General features: G+C 39.3%; 1 protein-coding gene across 2 annotated transcripts; it reads right to left on the bottom strand.

Annotated features, from left to right (window-relative positions):
* Window positions 1-2,701: 2,701 nt before the first annotated feature.
* ical1 (islet cell autoantigen 1-like) lies at window positions 2,702-18,218 on the bottom strand. 2 transcript variants are annotated; one of them, XR_009826828.1, is made up of 14 exons: window positions 17,991-18,218; window positions 17,180-17,213; window positions 15,713-15,866; window positions 15,003-15,075; window positions 8,787-8,910; window positions 8,518-8,716; window positions 7,479-7,604; window positions 7,312-7,410; window positions 7,161-7,243; window positions 7,010-7,062; window positions 3,643-3,918; window positions 3,487-3,576; window positions 2,882-3,415; window positions 2,702-2,753 (listed from the first exon to the last, which is right to left on the bottom strand). XR_009826828.1 is itself a non-coding variant. In XM_062054086.1 (13 exons), the coding sequence occupies exons 2-13, from the start codon at window positions 17,185-17,187 to the stop codon at window positions 3,300-3,302; spliced, it is 1,401 nt and encodes a 466-aa protein (XP_061910070.1). In that variant the 5' UTR covers window positions 17,188-17,213; window positions 17,991-18,218; the 3' UTR covers window positions 2,702-3,299. The 2 variants fall into 2 exon arrangements, 1 of the variants encoding a protein (XP_061910070.1); XM_062054086.1 differs by having other exon boundaries at window positions 2,702-3,415.
* Window positions 18,219-20,092: the final 1,874 nt, after the last annotated feature.

The raw sequence follows: 20,092 nt of genomic DNA, 5'->3' as shown, positions 1-20,092 counted from the left end.
TGAGAAGATTTAAAATAAAAATAATAACTAATGTATGTACACATACATGGGCTATTATTTACAGTTATTGTAACAAAAATAAATTTGTCCTTGGGGATCAATTCTGATTCATATTATTATTATTATTATTATTATTATTATCCCTTCTACTGCAACTGTTGTTGTTGTTAGATTAACGCGAGTCCCTACGCAGTGCGCGAATGTCTGCACTGTACTGTCTGTACTACGCACGACGACACCCCCCCCCCCCCCCCACAATTTTTTTTTGGGGGGGGGGGGGGTGATTCGGTGAACAAATTTTTTGAACGAATCAATTTAAGGAACTGATTCTAGTGATTCAGTACAGTCAAAAGAACTGCCGATCCCATCACTACAGTGTTGGCGCTAGGAATTTTCAAAATGGGGTCCCCTGGAACCCCATCAAGTCATAAAATGGGGTCCCACAGGAAATTTTTGGGGTCCCACTTTTTTGTAAGCGTTTTGAAAACAAATGACAAATGTATGCATTATCCTGTTATATCTCACATTCTATATTGTGTTTTGGAAAAAGGTTGTCATAAACGTTAATTCATTAAAAAAGATAATACAATAGAAAACAAATGTGTATACATATGTAAATGTATTCAGTTATAAACATTCATTCACTTTCTTCTTTCCTTCATGGATCTAAACTTTACCGCTGCTGGTAGTTTTTTCTATGTTTTTATTTAATACGTTGTAGGTGTATTTATTTCAGTATAAAAGTGTAAAAAGTGTTTTGCTTCGGTCATGAAATTATGCTAATGGCGTGCCAGGGCACACATACATTTTATATTTAACGCTTAAATCTCTGGAGTCTACATCAACTTCACATCTATTCCTCATTTCAAAATGTTTTAGTTTTTTTATGTTGTTTTTTTGTTTGTTTTTCGCCCTTTTTTGTCAAACAAAACTATGTTTTTTTATGGCAAACACACAAAATATGCAAAATCTTCCACCAAAAATATTTTTCAAAGTGGAATATTTGATGTGAAGTAATTGGAACCTTGGATAGGTCAATAATTCATAATAACTTTGATTTTGATTCAATATTATTTTTAAACAATGACCGTTTGAAAGGGGGAAAAACAGCTTTGTTTTATTAGTCAACATTGCAACTGTTTCTAAATTACATTTCACCTTTAAGCTTTTTTATTTCACTTTTGTTATGATTTTGTTTATTTTAATAGTATTTTTAGAATGTGCCGTGGGCCTTTAAAACATTTGCTGTGGGCCACAAATGGTAAAAAAAAAATATAAAAAAATAATCTGCGTCCTTTCTGATTTCCATGCGTTAAAAAGACACAAAAAGTGCGTTAACGCCAACACCACTGGTTGACAGTATAACAAAATAAGTCACACTTGATTGATTGATTGAGACTTTTATTAGTAGGTTGCACAGTGAAGTACATATTCCGTACAATTGACCACTAAATGGTAACACCCGAGTAAGTTCTTCAACTTGTTTAAGTCGGGGTCCACTTAAATTGATTCATGATACAGATATATACTATCATATATACTATCATCATAATACAGTCATCACACAAGATAATCACATTGAATTATTTACATTATTTACAATCAGGGGTGTGGAGGGGGGGGGTAGGATATGGACAGCAAGTAGTGGACATAGAGAGACATAGAGAGAGAGAGAGAGAGAGAGAGAGAGAGAGAGAGAGAGAGAGAGAGAGAGAGAGAGAGAGAGAGAGAGAGAGAGAGAGAGAGAGAGATCAGAAGGCATAAGAAAAAAGTATCTGCATTTGATTGTTTACATTTGATTATTAGCATTTGATTATTAGCAATCCGGGGAGGGTATATATACATATATTCTGTAACATTCACAGTTTTGGAAAAAAGTGCAGAGGTAGAAATATTCAAAATAACCACTTGTATATAACCTAAACATAAATAATGCCTCAAAACAGGTTAATTAAATTTAAACAAAAAACAGTAGACGAGCTCTCCCCCTGCACAGCTGTTTTGTGCTTTGTAGTGTCGATATGGGCTTGTAGATCGTTGGCCCCTTTATTTGCCACAGATACATACAGTACGTTCCTGCTTTGCACACAGTGCATTCTGCTTCCCATGTGTCACGGCCAGGACGAAAACACAAGACACTTTTCCCGCAAATCATCCGTGAAGTTGCATTTACCTTTCCTGCTTCTCTCTTGTGTCATGTCTGTCTCTCTCTCTCTCGCTCTCTGTCTCTGCCCCTCCCTCACGAATGTTGCTGCGTGCGCACACCTTCACAATTTAACCCCTTGTTAACCCTGGACGTACATTGAAAATACACGCAACCCTAACTCAAAATACCGGACATTTGAGGCATTTAAGAAACCCCGCCCGGACAGACCGGAGAAAAGAGGGTGTATGGTCAGTCTAGTAGTACCATGCAGCACATGAATGACTTCTCTTATCCATTAATACAACACAACTTACCTTCGCACGTCCAACATGGCGCCCGCGTATAATGCACTGGCTACGTATTGATTGATTGAAACTTTTACACCATTTTACGTACGTATGATTGGTGTCAAAGATCAAATATGTCCGCCATAAAGTTCAGTCACCAACAATCGTGTGGATGCTGACACTGTTTATCAATTCATGTTATATTAACGTCATTACAAGGCATCGGGAAATGAGTATAAAAATGTGAAACGTACATAAAACAAAAAACTTTCATTGTCCAGTTTATTGTTAGCCGATCCCCACATTTCCATTTGTCAGTCCTTGAGTTAATTAAAATACACAAAAAAAAGCAGGTTGAGATTAGACAAATACATTCATTAAGAATAAACAGTTGTACAACTTAAATAATATTTAGTGTATATATTATTGTACGGTTTCTTGCTATTACCTTTAAAAGTGTCTTCTTGGTTTCTGTAACTGGGGAGAAAAATAATGCAGAATATATCAAGTAAGTATCAGAATACATCATACATGTTTATCCTGTGTATTCAATTCACAGTAAAGTATTTTACAACTTTTTTTAATGTGTGCCAGCAACAAAACAAGCCTTTGAAATTCTGCAACCTTAAAAACGTAGTGACCCCGTAAGACCCTGCATATGGATCCTAAAAAAAGACAAAAATGTTGCAATGAATAAAAGAAATGCTGTAAAATGTAATGACGACTGATTTAGGCATCGTCCTGCAGAACAATGAATGAAACAAAGGAGTCAGCGGTGTTGTGTGCAGTGCTAACAGTCATTTCCTGTGTGTGCGTGCATGTCGTAGATATCACAACTTTAAACTCAGCGCTACACACAAACGGGTTCAGGCGTTGAGCAGCTCGTCCGCGGAGCGTCCGATGGCGTCGGGGTTGGAGAGCGGGTCCAAGTCTGCAAACAGGTTGAACCAAGCGGACATGTCTCTGGACGCACCTGCAGATTCTACCAACATGTTCACCTTTTAGAAATAGACATCAGACAGATGATATTTTCTGAGTAGGCAGCTCGATCACCTTTGGCTGCTGGAGCCGAAGCAGTTGATTGGTTCTGAGCAGCGGGAGGCTGAAGGGGCGGAGCTTGGAACATAGGCGGCGTCGACCAGCCTGACAGACAAAAAGAATGACGGTAAGAAAGAAGGATCGGCGTCGTTCCACCAACAGAAGACTCACCTGTGGAACTCAGACTGTGGTCCAGCAGCTGGGAAGGCAGGAAGCCCGCAGGGCCGGGGGAGGCGCAAGGGGGAGGGGGAGCGGTCTGGGCCGGAACGTCTGCGCCTGCAGGGACTGAGGCGGGAGCCTCAAAGAGCCCGAAAGCATCCTGCCACTCTTTGCTGAAGTCGTCCGTTGCCCCGGGAGTAGGGCTGAGCAGGTCCTTGAAGAAGGCCATGTCGCCCCGGTCACCTTCTTCATCCTCTGCTGTCGGCCCAGTGGAGTCCAGCCGAACACCTGACAGGAAGACACACATTCTCTAAGTTCAATCAATCAATCAATCAATCAATGTTTATTTATATAGCCCTAAATCACAAGTGTCTCAAAGGGCTGTACAAGCCACAACGACATCCTCGGTACAGAGCCCACATACGGGCAAGGAAAACTCACCCCAGTGGGACGTCAATGTGAATGACTATGAGAAACCTTGGAGAGGACCGCATATGTGGGTAACCACCCCCTCTATCCTCCTGATAGTAACTGAACCCTCAGATGACAGCCACAACTGAACTTATTTATCATTCACAAGGCTTATGTGAGACAAGCACACACGTTTTTATCTTATTTTATGCATTTTTGCTACATAAACGCAGAGGTGGGTAGTAACGCGCTACATTTACTCCGCTACATCTACTTGAGTAACTTTTGGGATAAATTGTACTTGTAAGAGTAGTTTTTGCCACATACTTTTACTTTTACTTGAGTATATTTATAGAGAAGAAACGCTACTTTTACTCCGCTCCATTTATCTACAATCAGCTCGCTACTCGCTACTGATTTTTATCGATCTGTTAATGCACGCTTTGTTTGTTTTGGTTTGTCAGACAGACCTTCAAAGTAGGATCTATGCATGCCTGCATTTCACCAATCAGATGCAGTCACTGGTGACGTTTGACTCCGTGTCACCAATCAGATGCAGTCACTGGTGACGTTGGATCAATCAAACAGAGCCAGGCGGTCACATGACCGTCACACGTGGACCCCGACTTAAACAAGTTGAAAAACTTATTGGGGTGTTACCATTTAGTGGTCAATTGTACGGAATATGTACAGTACTGTGCAATCTAATAATAAAAGTTTCAATCAATCAATCAAAAGTGTGAAGGAAAAAAGACACTTTTTTTATTTCAACCGTACTTCCCGTCAAAAGCCTAAAGACTGACCGCACAGTTCCTGTCTTCACAATAAAAGTGCCACTCCATCGCGCCTGCGCTAACAAAATAAGAGTCTCCGAAAGCCAGCGCAAACAAGCTAGCAAGCTACGGAGTTTGCCGCCAATGTATTTCTTGTAAAGTGTATAAAAACGAATATGGAAGCTGGAGAAATAAGATGCCAAAAACCAACCACTTTCATGTGGTATTAGACAGAAAGGAGGAACTTTTTTTCTCCTCCATTTGAAAATGTGGACGTTATCAGCACTACTGTCTGATTCCAATCAATGCAAGTCATCAGAATTAGGTAATACACCAACTTATATTCTTGTCTTCATGAAAGAAAGGAATCTATATGTTAAACATGCATGTATATTCATTAAAACACCTTTAACATGTGAACAAAAACGGCAAAATAAATAAATAGAAATTATATACTGTATATATAAATGTATGTATATATAATAAATATATATATATATATATATATATATATATGATGTGTGTGTGTGTGTGTGTGTGTGTGTGTGTGTGTGTGTGTGTGTGTGTGTGTGTGTGTGTGTGTGTGTGTGTGTGTGTATGTGTGTATGAGGTAGATCACCTCGACTTGGTCATTTATTAAGTAATTGATTAACGTTGAAAAACTTATTGGGGTGTTACCATTTAGTGGTCAATTGTACAGAATATGTACTGTACTGTGCAATCTACTAATACAAGTTTCAATCAATCAATCAATCAATGAATGCCTACTGAGCCTATGGTGCTGTTAAGTTATTGTGGCTCAATTTGCCTTAATTTTTTTTATTTTTATGTATTATTATTTAATATATATTATTGTTTTAGTTGCTTAAGAGATATTCCTGGCTCTGAATTTGCTCATTGCTATTTTTATGTTTTTGTGCATTATTTGTTGCCGTCATCATTAAACGAACAGGTTACTCATCAGTTATTCAGTACTTGAGTAGTTTTTTCACAACATACTTTTTACTTTTACTCAAGTAAATATTTGGGTGACTACTCCTTACTTTTACTTGAGTAATAAATCTCTAAAGTAACATTACTCTTACTTGAGTACAATTTAGCAAGACGCAGCTAACGATGCAGGTAATGGGAGTCGATCTATTCCGACTATAAAGCCCTCTAAAAAACATCCATCAACCTTTTATATATACGCTGTAAGTATATACAGTACAGGCCAAAAGTTTGGACACACCTTCTCATTCAATGTTTTTTCTTTATTTTCATGACTATTGACATTGTAGATTGTCACTGAAGGCTTGTGGAGTTATGTACTTAACAAAAAAAGGTGAAATAACTGAAAACATGTTTTATATTCTAGTTTCTTCAAAATAGCCACCCTTTGCTCTGATTACTGTTTTGCACACTCTTGGCATTCTCTCGATGAGCTTCACAGGTGTCATAGTTTTGATGCCTTCAGTGACAATCTACAATCTACAGTCATGAAAATAAAGAAAACCCATTGAAATGAGAAGGTGTGTCCAAACTTTTGGCCTGCACTGTATATGATGTAGTAACAGGCAATAACAACATGTACATTTATGTTTTTTGCTCATTTTAAACATTACAGCAGCACATTCATTTCACAGACGTATCACAACGTTCGCTATTTCCTTCACAACAAAACAACACTTTGGGGATCCAGAAACGTATATTTTGGAGCCTGAATAAAGGGAGGAGGAGCTCCAAGTTGTATAAGCTGTGTGATAAACAGATCCACTAAGCATCATGTAGCAGTATTACTTGTGTCACTAAAAGTAGTTTCAAGGTGTTAGCTCTTATGACAGTGTTGCTAAGACATGGTTAATATGCAGCTCACGGCATGTAAATCAAGTGTTGTTGGTGCTCTTGGGATGTTTCATAAGCGGAATAGATGACTCCCATTAGCTACATTATTACGTGCCGTATTTTACAAATTACAATGCATAAAAAAGAAAAACGTGTTTGTGTCTCACGTAGAGATTGTAAATGATGGGCAAAATTCCAAAAAAACAGTGAAGCTCCTATAATCCGGTGCGCCTTTTGTATGGAAAAAGACCTGACTAGACCCGCTTATCGGCAGTGTCCCTTACGATCTGGTGCGCCCTACGGTCCGGAAAATACATGTGATTGAATCATAAAGTGTGTTATTTAAGGACAAAATGAACATCACAACTCACCTGTGTCAGCATCAGCAACACTGTGTGATGCTTCGTCATCCAAGCACACCAGACTATGTAACATTAAAAGAGGGAGACACACATTGCTATTTTCTTACTGTGTGGACTGAGTGTAGCTGCCTTAATAGAACACCTGTGGGGGTTCCTTCACCTTTCTGTGTTGCTCGGCAGAACTTTCTCCTTATCCTCTTCTTGCTGTGCGTCCGTCATTTGCTCCAGTGGGTCCCGCAGGTCCTGTCAACAATTGGACAAGTAATTAAGGCAACCCTAGAAAGATGGCATAAACGGCGCCATCTGCACACCTTGAGTGTGTTGAACTGGTAGGGTGTGTGTCCCTGGAAAGTGTCATGGATGTCAGACAAGGCATGAGCCGTCTTCTCCCAAAACTGCAGCAGGGTGGTCTACAGGGGGAGCAAACGTGTGTAAAGCGAGAGAGAGAAAGACGTTGCAATGCTCTGTTTGGGGCCACCTGGTAGTTGCAGAGTGAGTGTGACAGCATGTTGCAGCGGCTGGCACCCAGCATGTCCACCTTTTGGCACACGTCGCTCTTTAGCTTCTCAAACTGGCTCTTTGTTTCCCTCACCTGGCCTTGAACCTGCCAACATATCAACGGATTGGTCAAATGGAATACTACGGTCAGTACACTTCAGTGAGTATACTATTTAGTTAGTTTGCGAGGGTGAAAATGTGGACAGTGTCCCAAATCCATTACTGTCCTCAGTGGAAATGATCACAATATAATTTATACCCGCTTTACTTTTCTGATCAGTACTTTCCATTGCTACGGCTTGCTTCTCGGCCACCTTTATTTTAAGTTATGTAATATGTTGTAGAGGTTAATTTAGCCTACTGTGTATTTATAAATGGTTGATTTATATAGGCTAGTAAGGTAAAGTTTTGTACCTGACAAGTTTCGGCTATCTTGCTTCTGCAGCCTTCATCAGAGGTGTCACGTGATGTTAGCGTGACGTCATCTGTGACGTGTTATATGGATTGTTCCATCCCACCTGAAGTGAAGACTGTCAACAGGGACGAAGGAGCCTACCAACTATCCCACACCTGGGACACAGTCCTGCAGTGCCGCCCCCGGCCGCTTGGTAGACATCCAGACAACAGGGGGCGACCCGACATCCCTCGGCGCACACCAGGGGACACCGCCATCCCACCACATCAGGTGGGATGGAACAATCCATATAACACGTAGCAGATGACGTCACGCTAACATCACGTGACACCTCTGATGAAGGCTGCAGAAGCAAGATAGCCGAAACTTGTCAGGTACAAAACTTTACCTTACTAGCCTATATAAATCAACCATTTATAAATTTAAGTTATGTAGCCAAGATAGCAATTATTGAGGGTGTTAGGTGTCCATCAGTGGAACATGCTGGTACTGAAAGTGCAGTACATTTCGACGTACGTCTCAGTTTGAGCGCACTTAAGACTAAGTGTGAGTACGGAACTGCTCCAATTGAGACACAGACTAAGACTAAGACGCCAAGTACTACCTTGCGGAACTTTTCCAGTTGTTTATAAGTGTCTGGATCAAGTTCTTGAGAGATGTCCTTCATCCAGAGCAGTGCTCCTCTGTATTCTGTGCGAGCTTTCTCCATGCGGCTGACAGTCAGGAGCGTATCAGCGATGGCTCGCCGTCTGAATGTCTCAACTTCCTGGTGCAAACGGTGCAGCGGTGGGCTGAGCACCATCCTGGGGCAGAGCAAACAAAAACATGTTTTAGGGCATACTGTGGCGTGCCCTTGTCTATGCAGCCTCTAACCTCTTCTTGGCAGATGTGCACAGAGCTTTGCTGGTGGCGTCCATCATGTTTCCAGCCTTAGTGCGGTCTCGTTTGGCTTGGAAGTGCAAAAACAGGCCAAGCTCATTCTCCTCCTGGGACAAACCTGTGGAGAATAAACTGTGGTGACGCTTGCTGTTTGTGTGCACGATCCAAGAAAATATGAGTCACGATGATGAATGTTAGATGTCAACCCTCCGTGGGTAGAACCAGAGCATGGTGCCAACTTGCCCAGGCTGGGGAAAACGAAGGAAGTGCCTGCCTTCATGCCAATGACAGTGTAGTGAGAGTCCTTTAGTACAATGGTAGTGTTTGTTTATGATGCAGCTCATGAATTAAAATAGAAAACATCTTTGTAGGAGCCACATTCATTTATTTGTGTTCCATGTTAGATGTCCAAAGGTGGCAGTATAGCAGGAGCTGTATCAGAGTCGTGTATTGCTTGGATTCAAAATGACGTCACATCGGGTTAATTGAATACGCGTGGTGGTCAAGCCAGCGTCTGTTCTCAGTGGGTACTAGGCGCCATTTAGCTTTTCTCGAAGAAAATGCCCAATGGTTGCGTTGTTTTAGGCCATACGAACCGTTTAAACTGTAAAAAGGATAAACGTTTCTTCAGAGTTCCTCAAGAGGTTATCAAGAATAGCGGAAGAGTGCAAGATTTTTTGAATAAAAGACAACAAAAGTATCACCAGTCCAAGGGAGCAGAGCCGAAGAATGCACTAGTTTGCAGTGATCACGCCGTTAAAGGTTTGTTTGATATACTTTTAATGTTAATCATCTCCCATTTAAGTATTATCAGGTTATTATTTGTATTTCTTAAACACGTTTGCCACGAGCGTTTCAAAAAGCACCCACTCGGCGAGTCTAAATAAAAAAAAGCACATGTCAGCAAAACCTAAAAGAGGCAAAGGCAGCAATCTGATATGAAGCTTTTAGCACACATACAATGTTTGAAATCCAGTGATATTTTGATAAAAAAAATGTGGAAAAACATGTGTACTTGTAGACGCCGCGTGCAACAGCAAGAGCAGGCAACAAACATGACAGTAGACATAAAGTTAAATCATAAAATGCAACCTTAAAGGCCTACTGAAATGAATTTTTTTTATTTAAACGGGGATAGCAGATCCATTCTATGTGTCATACTTGATCATTGCGCGATATTGCCATATTTTTGCTGAAAGGATTTAGTAGAGAACAACGACGATAAAGATCGCAACTTTTGGTATCAGATAAAAAAAAGCCTTGCCCCTACCGGAAGTAGCGTGACGTAGTCAATTGAACAGCTCCTCACATTTTCCTATTGTTTACAATGCAGCTAGAGCGATTCGGACCGAGAAAGCGACGATTACCCCATTAATTTGAGCGAGGATGAAAGATTTGTGGATGAGGAACGTTAGAGTGAATGACTAGAATGCAGTGCAAGACATATCTTTTTTCGCTCTTACCGTAACTTAGGTACAAGCTGGCTCATTGGATTCCACACTCTCTTCTTTTTCTATTGTGGATCACGGATTTGTATTTTAAACCACCTCGGATACTATATCCTTTTGAAAATGAGAGTCGAGAACGCGAAATGGACATTCACAGTGACTTTTATCTCCACGACAATACATCGACGAAACACTTTAGCTACGGAGCTAACGTGATAGCATCCTGCTTAACTGCATATAGAAACAAAATAAATAAATCCCTGACTGGAAGGATAGACAGAAGATCAACAATACTATTAAACCATGGACATGTAAATACACAGTTAATGCTTTCCAGCCTGGCAAAGGTTAACAATGTTGTTGCTAACGACGCCATTGAAGGTAACTTAGCAACCGTACCTCACAGAGCTATACTAAAAACATTAGCTATCCACCTACGCCAGCCAGCCCTCATCTGCTCATCAACACCCGTGCTCACCTGCGTTCCAGCGATCGACGGTGCGACGAAGGACTTCACCCGATCACAGATGCGGTCGGCGAGACGGAGGAAGTTAAGGTGAGTTTGGCGGCTAACGCGTCTGCTATCCATCTCTGTCTTCCTGGTTGTGTTGCTGTAGTCCGCCGCTAATACACCGATCCCACCTACAACTTTCTTCTTTGCAGCCTCCATTGTGCATTAAACAAATTGCAAAAGATTCACCAACACAGATGTCCAGAATACTGTGGAATTATGAGATGAAAACCGAGCTATTTTGTATTGGATTGAATGGGGTACCGATACTTCTGTTTCATTGGCTACGTCACGCGCATATGTCATCATCCAAAGGCGTTTTCAACCGGAAGTTTAGCGGGAAATTTAAAATTGCACTTTATAAGTTAACCCGGCCGTATTGGCATGTGTTGCAATGTTAAGATTTCATCATTGATATATAAACTTATCAGACTGCGTGGTCGGTAGTAGTGGGTTTCAGTAGGCCCTTAACCGAGCAAAAACTATGCATATTAATCCGGGAGAGTCTTAATACCAATGTCCTTGACCCAACCACACAAAGAAGTTGTAGACCGCCATGCTTTTCCTAGTTTTCATCTGTTTTGTTGTGTACAACGATAGTTCGATATGTTTGGAAACTGCACCGACGAAAAATCGTTTATCACTCGATAACTTACTCTCCTGAACAAAACCAGACGTTGTGTTGTGTTTACCTCACACAAGACGCTGTAATCTGTAGCTCTTCAGTGTTGATGGTGAACCTTAACTTCCTATACCTGCCTTCTTTCAGTGTTGTAGGGAAGGCGATGTAACAGCTTTCCACAATTATTGCGGGTAATCAGCCCTATGCTGCACAGCAGGGCCTTTTTACACGTCGAAAAACTATCAAGGAAGCGCTGCATCAGCTCAAAGTTAGTAGCAGTCATGGTGCCCTGTTGTCAAGTGAGTGCCTTTTGTTTGACCAGTCATTGAGAAGATGGCCTGAAACAAAGTTGGCCATTCTCTCTTTATACACGACTATGGGCTGTTTACTGTAAACACAGGTGTAGGGAATCCGAAATCAGGCAATAGGTGGGAGATCATGACATTTTTATCACTCGCTCTTTTGATTAAGAGCGGTTTAACAATACTTGTTTATTTCTATCATCAGGATAGTCTTAAATTGATGTTGTCAATTGTTTGTGACATTAAATACATGTAGTTTTGGTGCTAAGGTTTAGACATTCATGGCTGTGTGTTGACTTATTTTGAGGGGACAGCGAATTGAAATTGTTATACCAGCTTTGAACTGACTATAATTTGTATCAAAGTATCATTTCAACAGTGTTGTCCCATAACAAATACATCATAAAATATTTGCATGTCAAATTTTTTTTTTTTAAATAGTTATTAAATATCTGCAAAAGTTAAATCAAAGCAATGTATTGGGTGAAGATGTATGAGATCGGTAGGTTGGAGTTCAAATCCCAGCCGAGTCATACCAAAGACTATAAAAATGGGACCCATAACCTCCCTGCTTGGCACTCAGCAACAAAGGGTTGGAGTTGGGGGTTAAATCACCAAAATGATTCCCGGGCGCGGCGCCGCTGCTGCCCACTGCTCCCCAAGGGGATGGGACAAATGCAGAGGACAAATTTCACCACATCTAGTGTGTGTGTGACAATCATTGGTACTTTAATCTTAATCTTAATCACCTTTCATCCAAAATACTTCGTTCAAACATCGTAGGTGAGGAGTTTCACTATTTATGTGTGTGTCCCCTGGAGATGGTCACAATAGGGTTGTTGTTGCCTGGCGTCGCTGATATACAACTGTCCTGCGTAAAAATAGGTTGCTCTCCCGGCAACTCGCTAGTGGCCACTCTTCCTCTGGAATTAAACAATCTTTGGGGGAGGAAGTCAGGACATTGTTCTAAGCGGAAGATAGGAGATGGTGAAAACCTCCTCTGTTTGAACAGACAAAGGCTGCAGGTATCAAATATTTTTGTAATCGAGTATTCTCCTGGAAATTCATTCACTGATAAAACATATTTTTACTTGGTTAAAAAGCAATTTTAAATACACATTTGAAAAAAAAACATTTTACTTCACAATGAACGACCAATTGGTTTCATTTTGAAATTACCAAGACTAAATCATAAAGACATATTAGAGTATGTTCATGACTGTGCATTTATGAACCCTAAACTTAGACCGGCTGACCAGAAATAAGACAAACATTACTTTTAAGAGTTTGAGTTTTTGCGGCATCTAAACGGAAATTAAGACAGCTACAGTACTGCAGTGATGCAACTTGAACACCATTATTACTTCTTGATATTTTTTCATCAACCAAAAGTAAGACACACTTTCTTGTTCTATCAATTGTCTGCAAGAAATAACCAGTGAGTTATTTTTCCTCTCGATCTCTTTAACTCTCAGCTCCACTGCGAAGTGATCATTTAATATGTAATGAAATAACACCGTAAAAAGGATAAAGAATATTGTAAATATATTTAAAGACATATTATTTGTTATTAGTATCAACATTTTAGCTTTTTATCATTACATTATGCGTTTTTAATCTATTTTAGCTAGAGTTTTTTGTTGAATTAATTTCTCCATTGTGCCACCTTTGGAAGTTTTGTGCACACAATGCACGGTGATGGTAATGAACACTCTGGGCTTGTGGAGGCAGATCTTCGCGCTCAATCACTCAGCAAATACTTTGTCTTTCATGACTGCTTGTATTTGGCTATCAATTGCTCAACACAAGACAAACTCCTCTCTTTCACTTTTAATACGTAAATCTACTTGCTAAATATGAATAAATATAGAGCAATGTCTCTAAATTGAAAGAACAGATCTTTTCTGCTACATCTCTGGCAAAGCAGATGTGTATAAGGTGTGTTGTGAAGCAGAGTTACGATACATGACGCCTCACTTTATTCTAATTTGTTTATAAGCGATGGCGAAGCGAAAGCGGCAATTCCGAAATTGTGGCAGGGCAAATTTAATTTGTTTATAAAAGTCTGCGACAAATAAATATATATGGAAAACACTGCATTCGCTTCCTCCTTCCTTTGCTCGGGTGATGTTAGCGTTTTGGACCAAATTTACCTTTAAAGTATTATGCAAAACCAACTTTTCTTATCTATTGGTACCTGTTTTTGTGTGTTTGGGATCAAACCATGGAGGCATGGCAGATATATTTATAAAACAATCTTGCTTTTCATCATACTGCCTACAAACGAGCCATTTGGAATTTTGGAATTGTAACATTTTCCCCAAGTGTGTTGTCAGCAGATATCTCCATATAGGGTAGAAATTTACCCTAAGTGCTTTGCGCCAGTCTGCCATTGTAGTCCACGCTGTACTCAGTAAGTTACTTTTTTTTCTCTATCCTCTAGTTGTGAGGCAAACAAGCTCATACATCCTCCGCTGTTACCATTTCTAATACAAAGTAGCGTATACAGGTAGTTCAGTAAACTCGATATAGAAGCACTAAACAATACAACATAGATGACAGGGAGAAGACGCAGTCAAGGTGGAGCCACATAATTAAGACCACCCACAAAACGGCGCATCCTGGAGAGATGGTCAGAAGGCGGCTTGAAGATGGTCTGTTAAACATAGTCAAAGCAAAATTTTGACTATAAAAACCACCATCACATGTTATGTAGACCACAAGGAAGTGTTTTAAATGTAGACAGAAAATCATAATATGACGCCTTTAAGATGAGGAAATGGGCCCTGCGATGAGGTGGCGACTTGTCCAGGGTGTACCCCGCCTTCCGCCCGATTGTAGCTGAGATAGGCTCCAGCGCCCCCCGCGACCCCGAAGGGATTAAGCGGTAGAAAAATGGATGGATGGATGGATGGAAGATGAGGAGATGCAGCACCCTACTGTAATGTGTGGCTCTCCATCTTATTCGTATATCTGAGTCTGTGTATTATGCTGTACTGTTTATGATGTCTGATGCTGGTGTTGTCTGATTGCTATATATATGTATATATATAATACATATATTTATAAAAAAATTTTATGGACTTTATTGTGCGTAATATCAACCTTCCTGCCGGGAACTACAGATGGAAATGATCCTCTTGCTACAATCTGGCACATTTATGTTTTTATGTTCAATAATGTACATTGTCCCGTTAAACAAATAAATATTAAGATAAAGATTCTGTGTGAATCGAGACAGTGATGTTTTTTTTTGTTTGTTTTTTGTTCAGCCTTAGTGTGGACCTACTTTAAATAAAACTGCTCAGTGTTGGAACTGTCACTCACGTGTGATTCTATGCTGGTACTTTTCAATCACTTTCAGCAACTCGGTGCAGGTCGACTGGACTGAACGAAAGAACTGGAGAAGAAAAATAGAAAACAAAATATTATGACATGTTTATAACATATTGCAACAACTCCCTATCGTTTCTGTACACCACCACTAGTTAACATTTACAACAATTTATCACAACTCAGTAATATTTTTTCTACTTAGACTGCTGCGCGAGAAGAATGACCAATTGTAAAAAAAAGAAAATGAAAAAAAATGTGGCCGACTGAGCTACTGATTTACTGTAGAATAAATAGAGTGCGCTAACAGTCTTATCTTTCCTTCCAGATGTAATCCAGTTAGCCAATACAGGTCCAAATCTAATTAGAACAAGTCTGGTGGACCTATGCCCGTTAACACAGAGCAAGTTGTATCAGAAAAGTTATTCCACAATTAGAATATGACAAATTTAAACAGAAAGGGACTTTGTAGAGCGCAAATCTTCCCCAAAGAGTATAGATCAGTATACAGTATGAAAGCATTTATTAAAAAAATCCAAGATGACAGACAAGTAGATTTCAAATAAATCTAACAAACTATAGATAGAAATTACAGCAGTAGCAAATTAGTTTTGAGAGACTTTCTTCATTTTTGCATATAAACAAAAATCCTTTCAGTGCTCCTTTGGATTTGATTTGTAGCAAACTTCTCCTCCCTTTAATACCTCCAGCTTTGCGTCCAGGTCAGCATCTGAAGCCACCACATACTCGTCCTCTTTTTTACCAGTGGCTTTGATGAGCACTTGCTTGGTCTTCCAGAACTTCTTCTGCATGCGTGCCATCACTGAGCTGTCCTCGCCGAGTAGGTCTCCGACAAACCTTTAACAAGTGTAAATGAAAAATGGAAGTGTAATATACTGTATGATAATGCTTGCAATGCTGGATCAGCTAAGGGTTAAGTCTCAAATTGTGCCAATTTTGTTGCGTGTTACTTGCTGCCCGCAGCACTGTATTCCATTGGGTTACATGGGTTTTCATTGTTTACATTTTTTGTCATTATTGTGGTTCTTGATGACATTGAAAGAGTAAAACAAACCACATTTTTGGGTGTAATAATAGATAATAAAATGAACTGGAAATCTCATTTAAAAATATACAACATAAGGTGGCAAGAAATATTTCAAGAATTAATACAGCAAAATATGTTCTGGACCAAAAATCACTGCATATTCCCTCCTGCTCGTTAGTGTTACCATATCTCAGTTATTGTGCAGAAATATGGGGAAATAATTACTAAACTACATTTTATTTATTAACTGTTTAACAAAAAAGATCAATTAAAATAAAACAATGTTGGATATAGATAACATACAAACCAAATCAAAAATATTGAAATTCAATGACTTGGTGCATTTGCAAACAGCTAAAATTATGTACAAAGCAAACTATACCATGCTACCCAAGAACGTACAACAATTCTTCTCAACAAAAGAAGAGAAATATAACCTTGGAGGAAAATATAACTTAAAACATTTGTATGCACATACAACACCTAAAGCTAAAGAAGTCAAACAATGTACTAATATGATCCAGTTTAAGAAACTGTTCAAACTACAAGTGTTACCAAAGTACAAAGAAGAAGAATTATGATAAATGTTTCATACTTATTGAAAATGATTTAACTTTCATTTCATTTCATTGGGTAAATCCTAACTGACTTAGCTATTTATGAAGAGAACTGTTGTGTTTAGAATTCACTTGTGAAAAATTGTGTACAAATTGAGAACAAGAAGTGAATAAATGTGTTGCTGTGAAGTAGAAAGGGGGTAGGAATTGAATAAGATTTGCTTCTTCCTTAGTCTTTGCGGACATGTTGTAAGGGTTAAAAAAAAGTGTATTATATGTGATATGTATTTATACATGTTCGAAATAACTTAACCTAACCACTCTGTATAATGCATATTCATATGCTATTTATTTACAAAACTCTTGTAAAGCCTGTGGCCTTGTTATAATTCATCCATCTGCATTTTTTGCAATCCATCCAGCAATTGTGTCAGTCAAAAAACTAAAATAAAATAATCCAGAATAATACATTTGTATAACCATCTTAATTTTGAAGGCCGTATTATTTGCAATATTCCGTCAACTAATGTGTTTCTATTTAGGTTGAATGCGAGATGGTCACTTACCCTTCCATGATTGGATATCTGTCTTTCACTCTGTCTGCAATTACAATAATTGACAATGAATCCACATTGACATTCTGATTCAAGGGTGAGTCTTAAATAATAGGTTTCTGGATAATGGGGGGAGGAAGATCATGAATCAATTGCTCTGATACCATATTGATCACTTGCCTAAGGGATGGATTTTGCCAATTTAGAATTTTTAAAGGGGATTTACACATCAGTCAATGTTTCTAACTAATACAAGCTATTATATTTCTAATAATTACTTATAAAGTACCTGCCCGTTCTCTGTTTTTTTATTATGGTCTTATTCAATCAAGGTATGTGTTTATGCATTACTGATTAGGTGTTTACAATCATTTCACCAACTGTATTTATTGTTTACAGAAGGCATCAGCAAACATGTGATTCTGTAGTCCTGTTCAGTAGAAACAAAACCTCCTGGTCTCACTACACAATCAAAAATGACAAATGAGTACATCCCTAGAGTTGCCCACATAATTGTGAGAGGTTGTCCAACAATGGACGCTAACAAGTGGTTGATGTGTGCTAAGATGCACTGACAACAGCTGGCTGACAAGCAAAGGCTGCTTCACTGTAATGGCCAATAATCGTCCTTCTGACTTGGGCATGTATAAATATACAATTGGTCTACAAAGTACAGTAATTAAATCCACGCCTAACATTGAATAATATACGATATAAGGTAATAGTTGTCGACGCCTGCCAAAATGAGGTGAGCTAGCACCACCAGCTAGCCAGCTAACTTGTTAGCCCACGTTGCGATATTCCGTTAATTGTGTTAACTCACCTTAAACACAGCGCACCAATCCTAATATGCGAGTCATGAGTTCATAAAAATTAAACTTGGTTGTTTTTATGTTTATCCCGTTGAGCCAGCATTTATGACGGTAGCGCGTAGCCTCCTCTCGCGATAGCCATGACTGGTGAGTCAGAGAAACAGGATATGCAGAATAGCAGTGACACTCTTTGGGCAGACATCACACCGAAGATCGTCCATTTTGCCACGCCGCGTCACGTCTACACTTCTTTGCGAACAATTGTATCATTTGCATCAGGGGTGTCCAAACTTGTTCAACCAAGGGCTGCATACTGGAAATTTAAAACATGTGGGGGCCATTATATATATTTTTTAAAAAATGCTAAAAACAGACGCTGTACATATTGAACAATAAAACTTTGTGTCAGCTTTGTATTACAGGTTAATAGTTATTAGTATCACAACTTCATTTGTTTCTAATTATGTCAGGTTCAAACACTGATGGCATCTATTAAACAAGACAAGAAGCAAGGAATCAAACAGACAGAATCAAATTTGGCTCAATGAGGAGAGCGGGTACACCTGTACCCTAGTACAGTGTCTCACCACGCTCTGACGAAAGATTGTACGCCTCCTCTTTTATTTGGACTTTCCCTGATTACATGGCAACAGCTGTTTCCAAGGGAGGGGGGTCGTAAACAGCCATCGCCTTTGATTACAGAACCGTTCAAAGAAAAGGTAGGTTCAAAGAAAATGTAAACAGTTCAAAGAAAAGGTCATAAAACAGTTCAAAGAGGTGCCTGGAGCTTGGGCAGGTCCTGCTTTCTCTCCGCTTTGTAGTTCTCGGGTCAAGACACAATCTTCCTGTGGATTACAATACATCAAAGAAACGGAACACCATGTTGCTTCCCATCCTACACAGTAGAGTTTTACAAGCCTTCTTCTTGGTAGGATCAAAGACAGCTTTTGTCTTCTCGCCGGGAACTCATGGCAACACAAAGTTTTGTGATAACATAGATGCAATTATTCTGACAAATTACATTAGTATTTTTTTTCCCCTCTTACATTTTTACAAATTTTAAATTTTTATTTGTTTTTGACAATCTGCGGCGGGCCAACAAAACCGGAGCTGCGAACCGAAAATGGCCCACGGGCCGCACTTTGGACACCACTGATTTGCATTGAGTATATAACAAATGTACAATTCTAAAGTTTGTGTCGTAGTTATGAAAACATGAAACAGCATGATCCTGTACCAACAGAACTGATTTAATACACACCAGTCACGCACAGATCTTCCCTTTTTTGCATCTTTGAGCCACACCTGTTAGATGTGTGGCTCAAAGAATAACAATTTAAAAAATTAAAAATACAACCCCCCCCCCCCCCAAATTTTCAAGCGTTGACCGGTCCGCAGCTACAAAAAGGTTGGGGACCACTGACCTAGTAGGAAAGAAGTGCCAAGTCTCACACTCTCTACCTCTAACAACCAAAAAGCTGTGAAAACAATGGTGCTGTGTTCCAAATTTAAATTATTTACTGAACTTGTGTGAGCCTTTGACTTTTCACTTTGTTATATATATATAGCGTTCTATTTTAGTTATTTTATTGAGTTTACAACCCCCTGGCGCTGATTTGTACTGTTTGTGTACTTATTTTGAATATTATTATTTCTCGAATGTTTGTAAATGTTGCAGTTCATAAATTAAGGTTTATAAAATAAAAAAATAAAAAAAAAGTGCCAAGTCTCCAATGGAATACTTCCGTCAGTGCACTTTAAGAAGTCTACAGTGTGCACATTGGACTTAGTTCCTTGGTGCGTGGATTTTGACAGTGTAGTGCGGTCCCAAATTGATCGTAGTTGCGCACACACCGGAATTGATCTCAATGTTTACTGCTTTTTGTCTTAATCATTTTGTCCGTTGAGTCCAACATCCGGGCACTGACAGCGGACTTCAGTTTGCGCAGAGTAAACGCACTTACCACTCAAAATAAATACTAAAAGTCTCAAAAGAAGTGCGCTAATTGAGACACAGTCTACGATTTCTGTCTGCTACAGACAAAAAATCTAAGTTTTGGTTTCAATTCCATACAAACATCAAATATTGTTTTGTTTGCATCATTGGTTGAAA

The sequence above is a fragment of the Entelurus aequoreus genome, linkage group LG07 (assembly GCF_033978785.1).
Source record: "Entelurus aequoreus isolate RoL-2023_Sb linkage group LG07, RoL_Eaeq_v1.1, whole genome shotgun sequence".
Taxonomy (NCBI): domain Eukaryota; kingdom Metazoa; phylum Chordata; class Actinopteri; order Syngnathiformes; family Syngnathidae; genus Entelurus; species Entelurus aequoreus.
Note: the sequence above shows the minus strand (reverse complement) of the source record. Positions and strands in the feature narration are given on the sequence as shown.

What these genes read in the sequence shown, in the direction of transcription:
- ical1 (XM_062054086.1), bottom strand. An exon ending in TGCACATCTGCCAAGAAGAG is followed by an intron (nt 8,717 to 8,786) that starts GTTAGAGGCTGC and finishes GCTCTGCCCCAG; the next exon opens with GATGGTGCTCAGCCCACCGC. An exon ending in ACTCACTCTGCAACTACCAG is followed by an intron (nt 7,411 to 7,478) that starts GTGGCCCCAAAC and finishes CTCCCCCTGTAG; the next exon opens with ACCACCCTGCTGCAGTTTTG.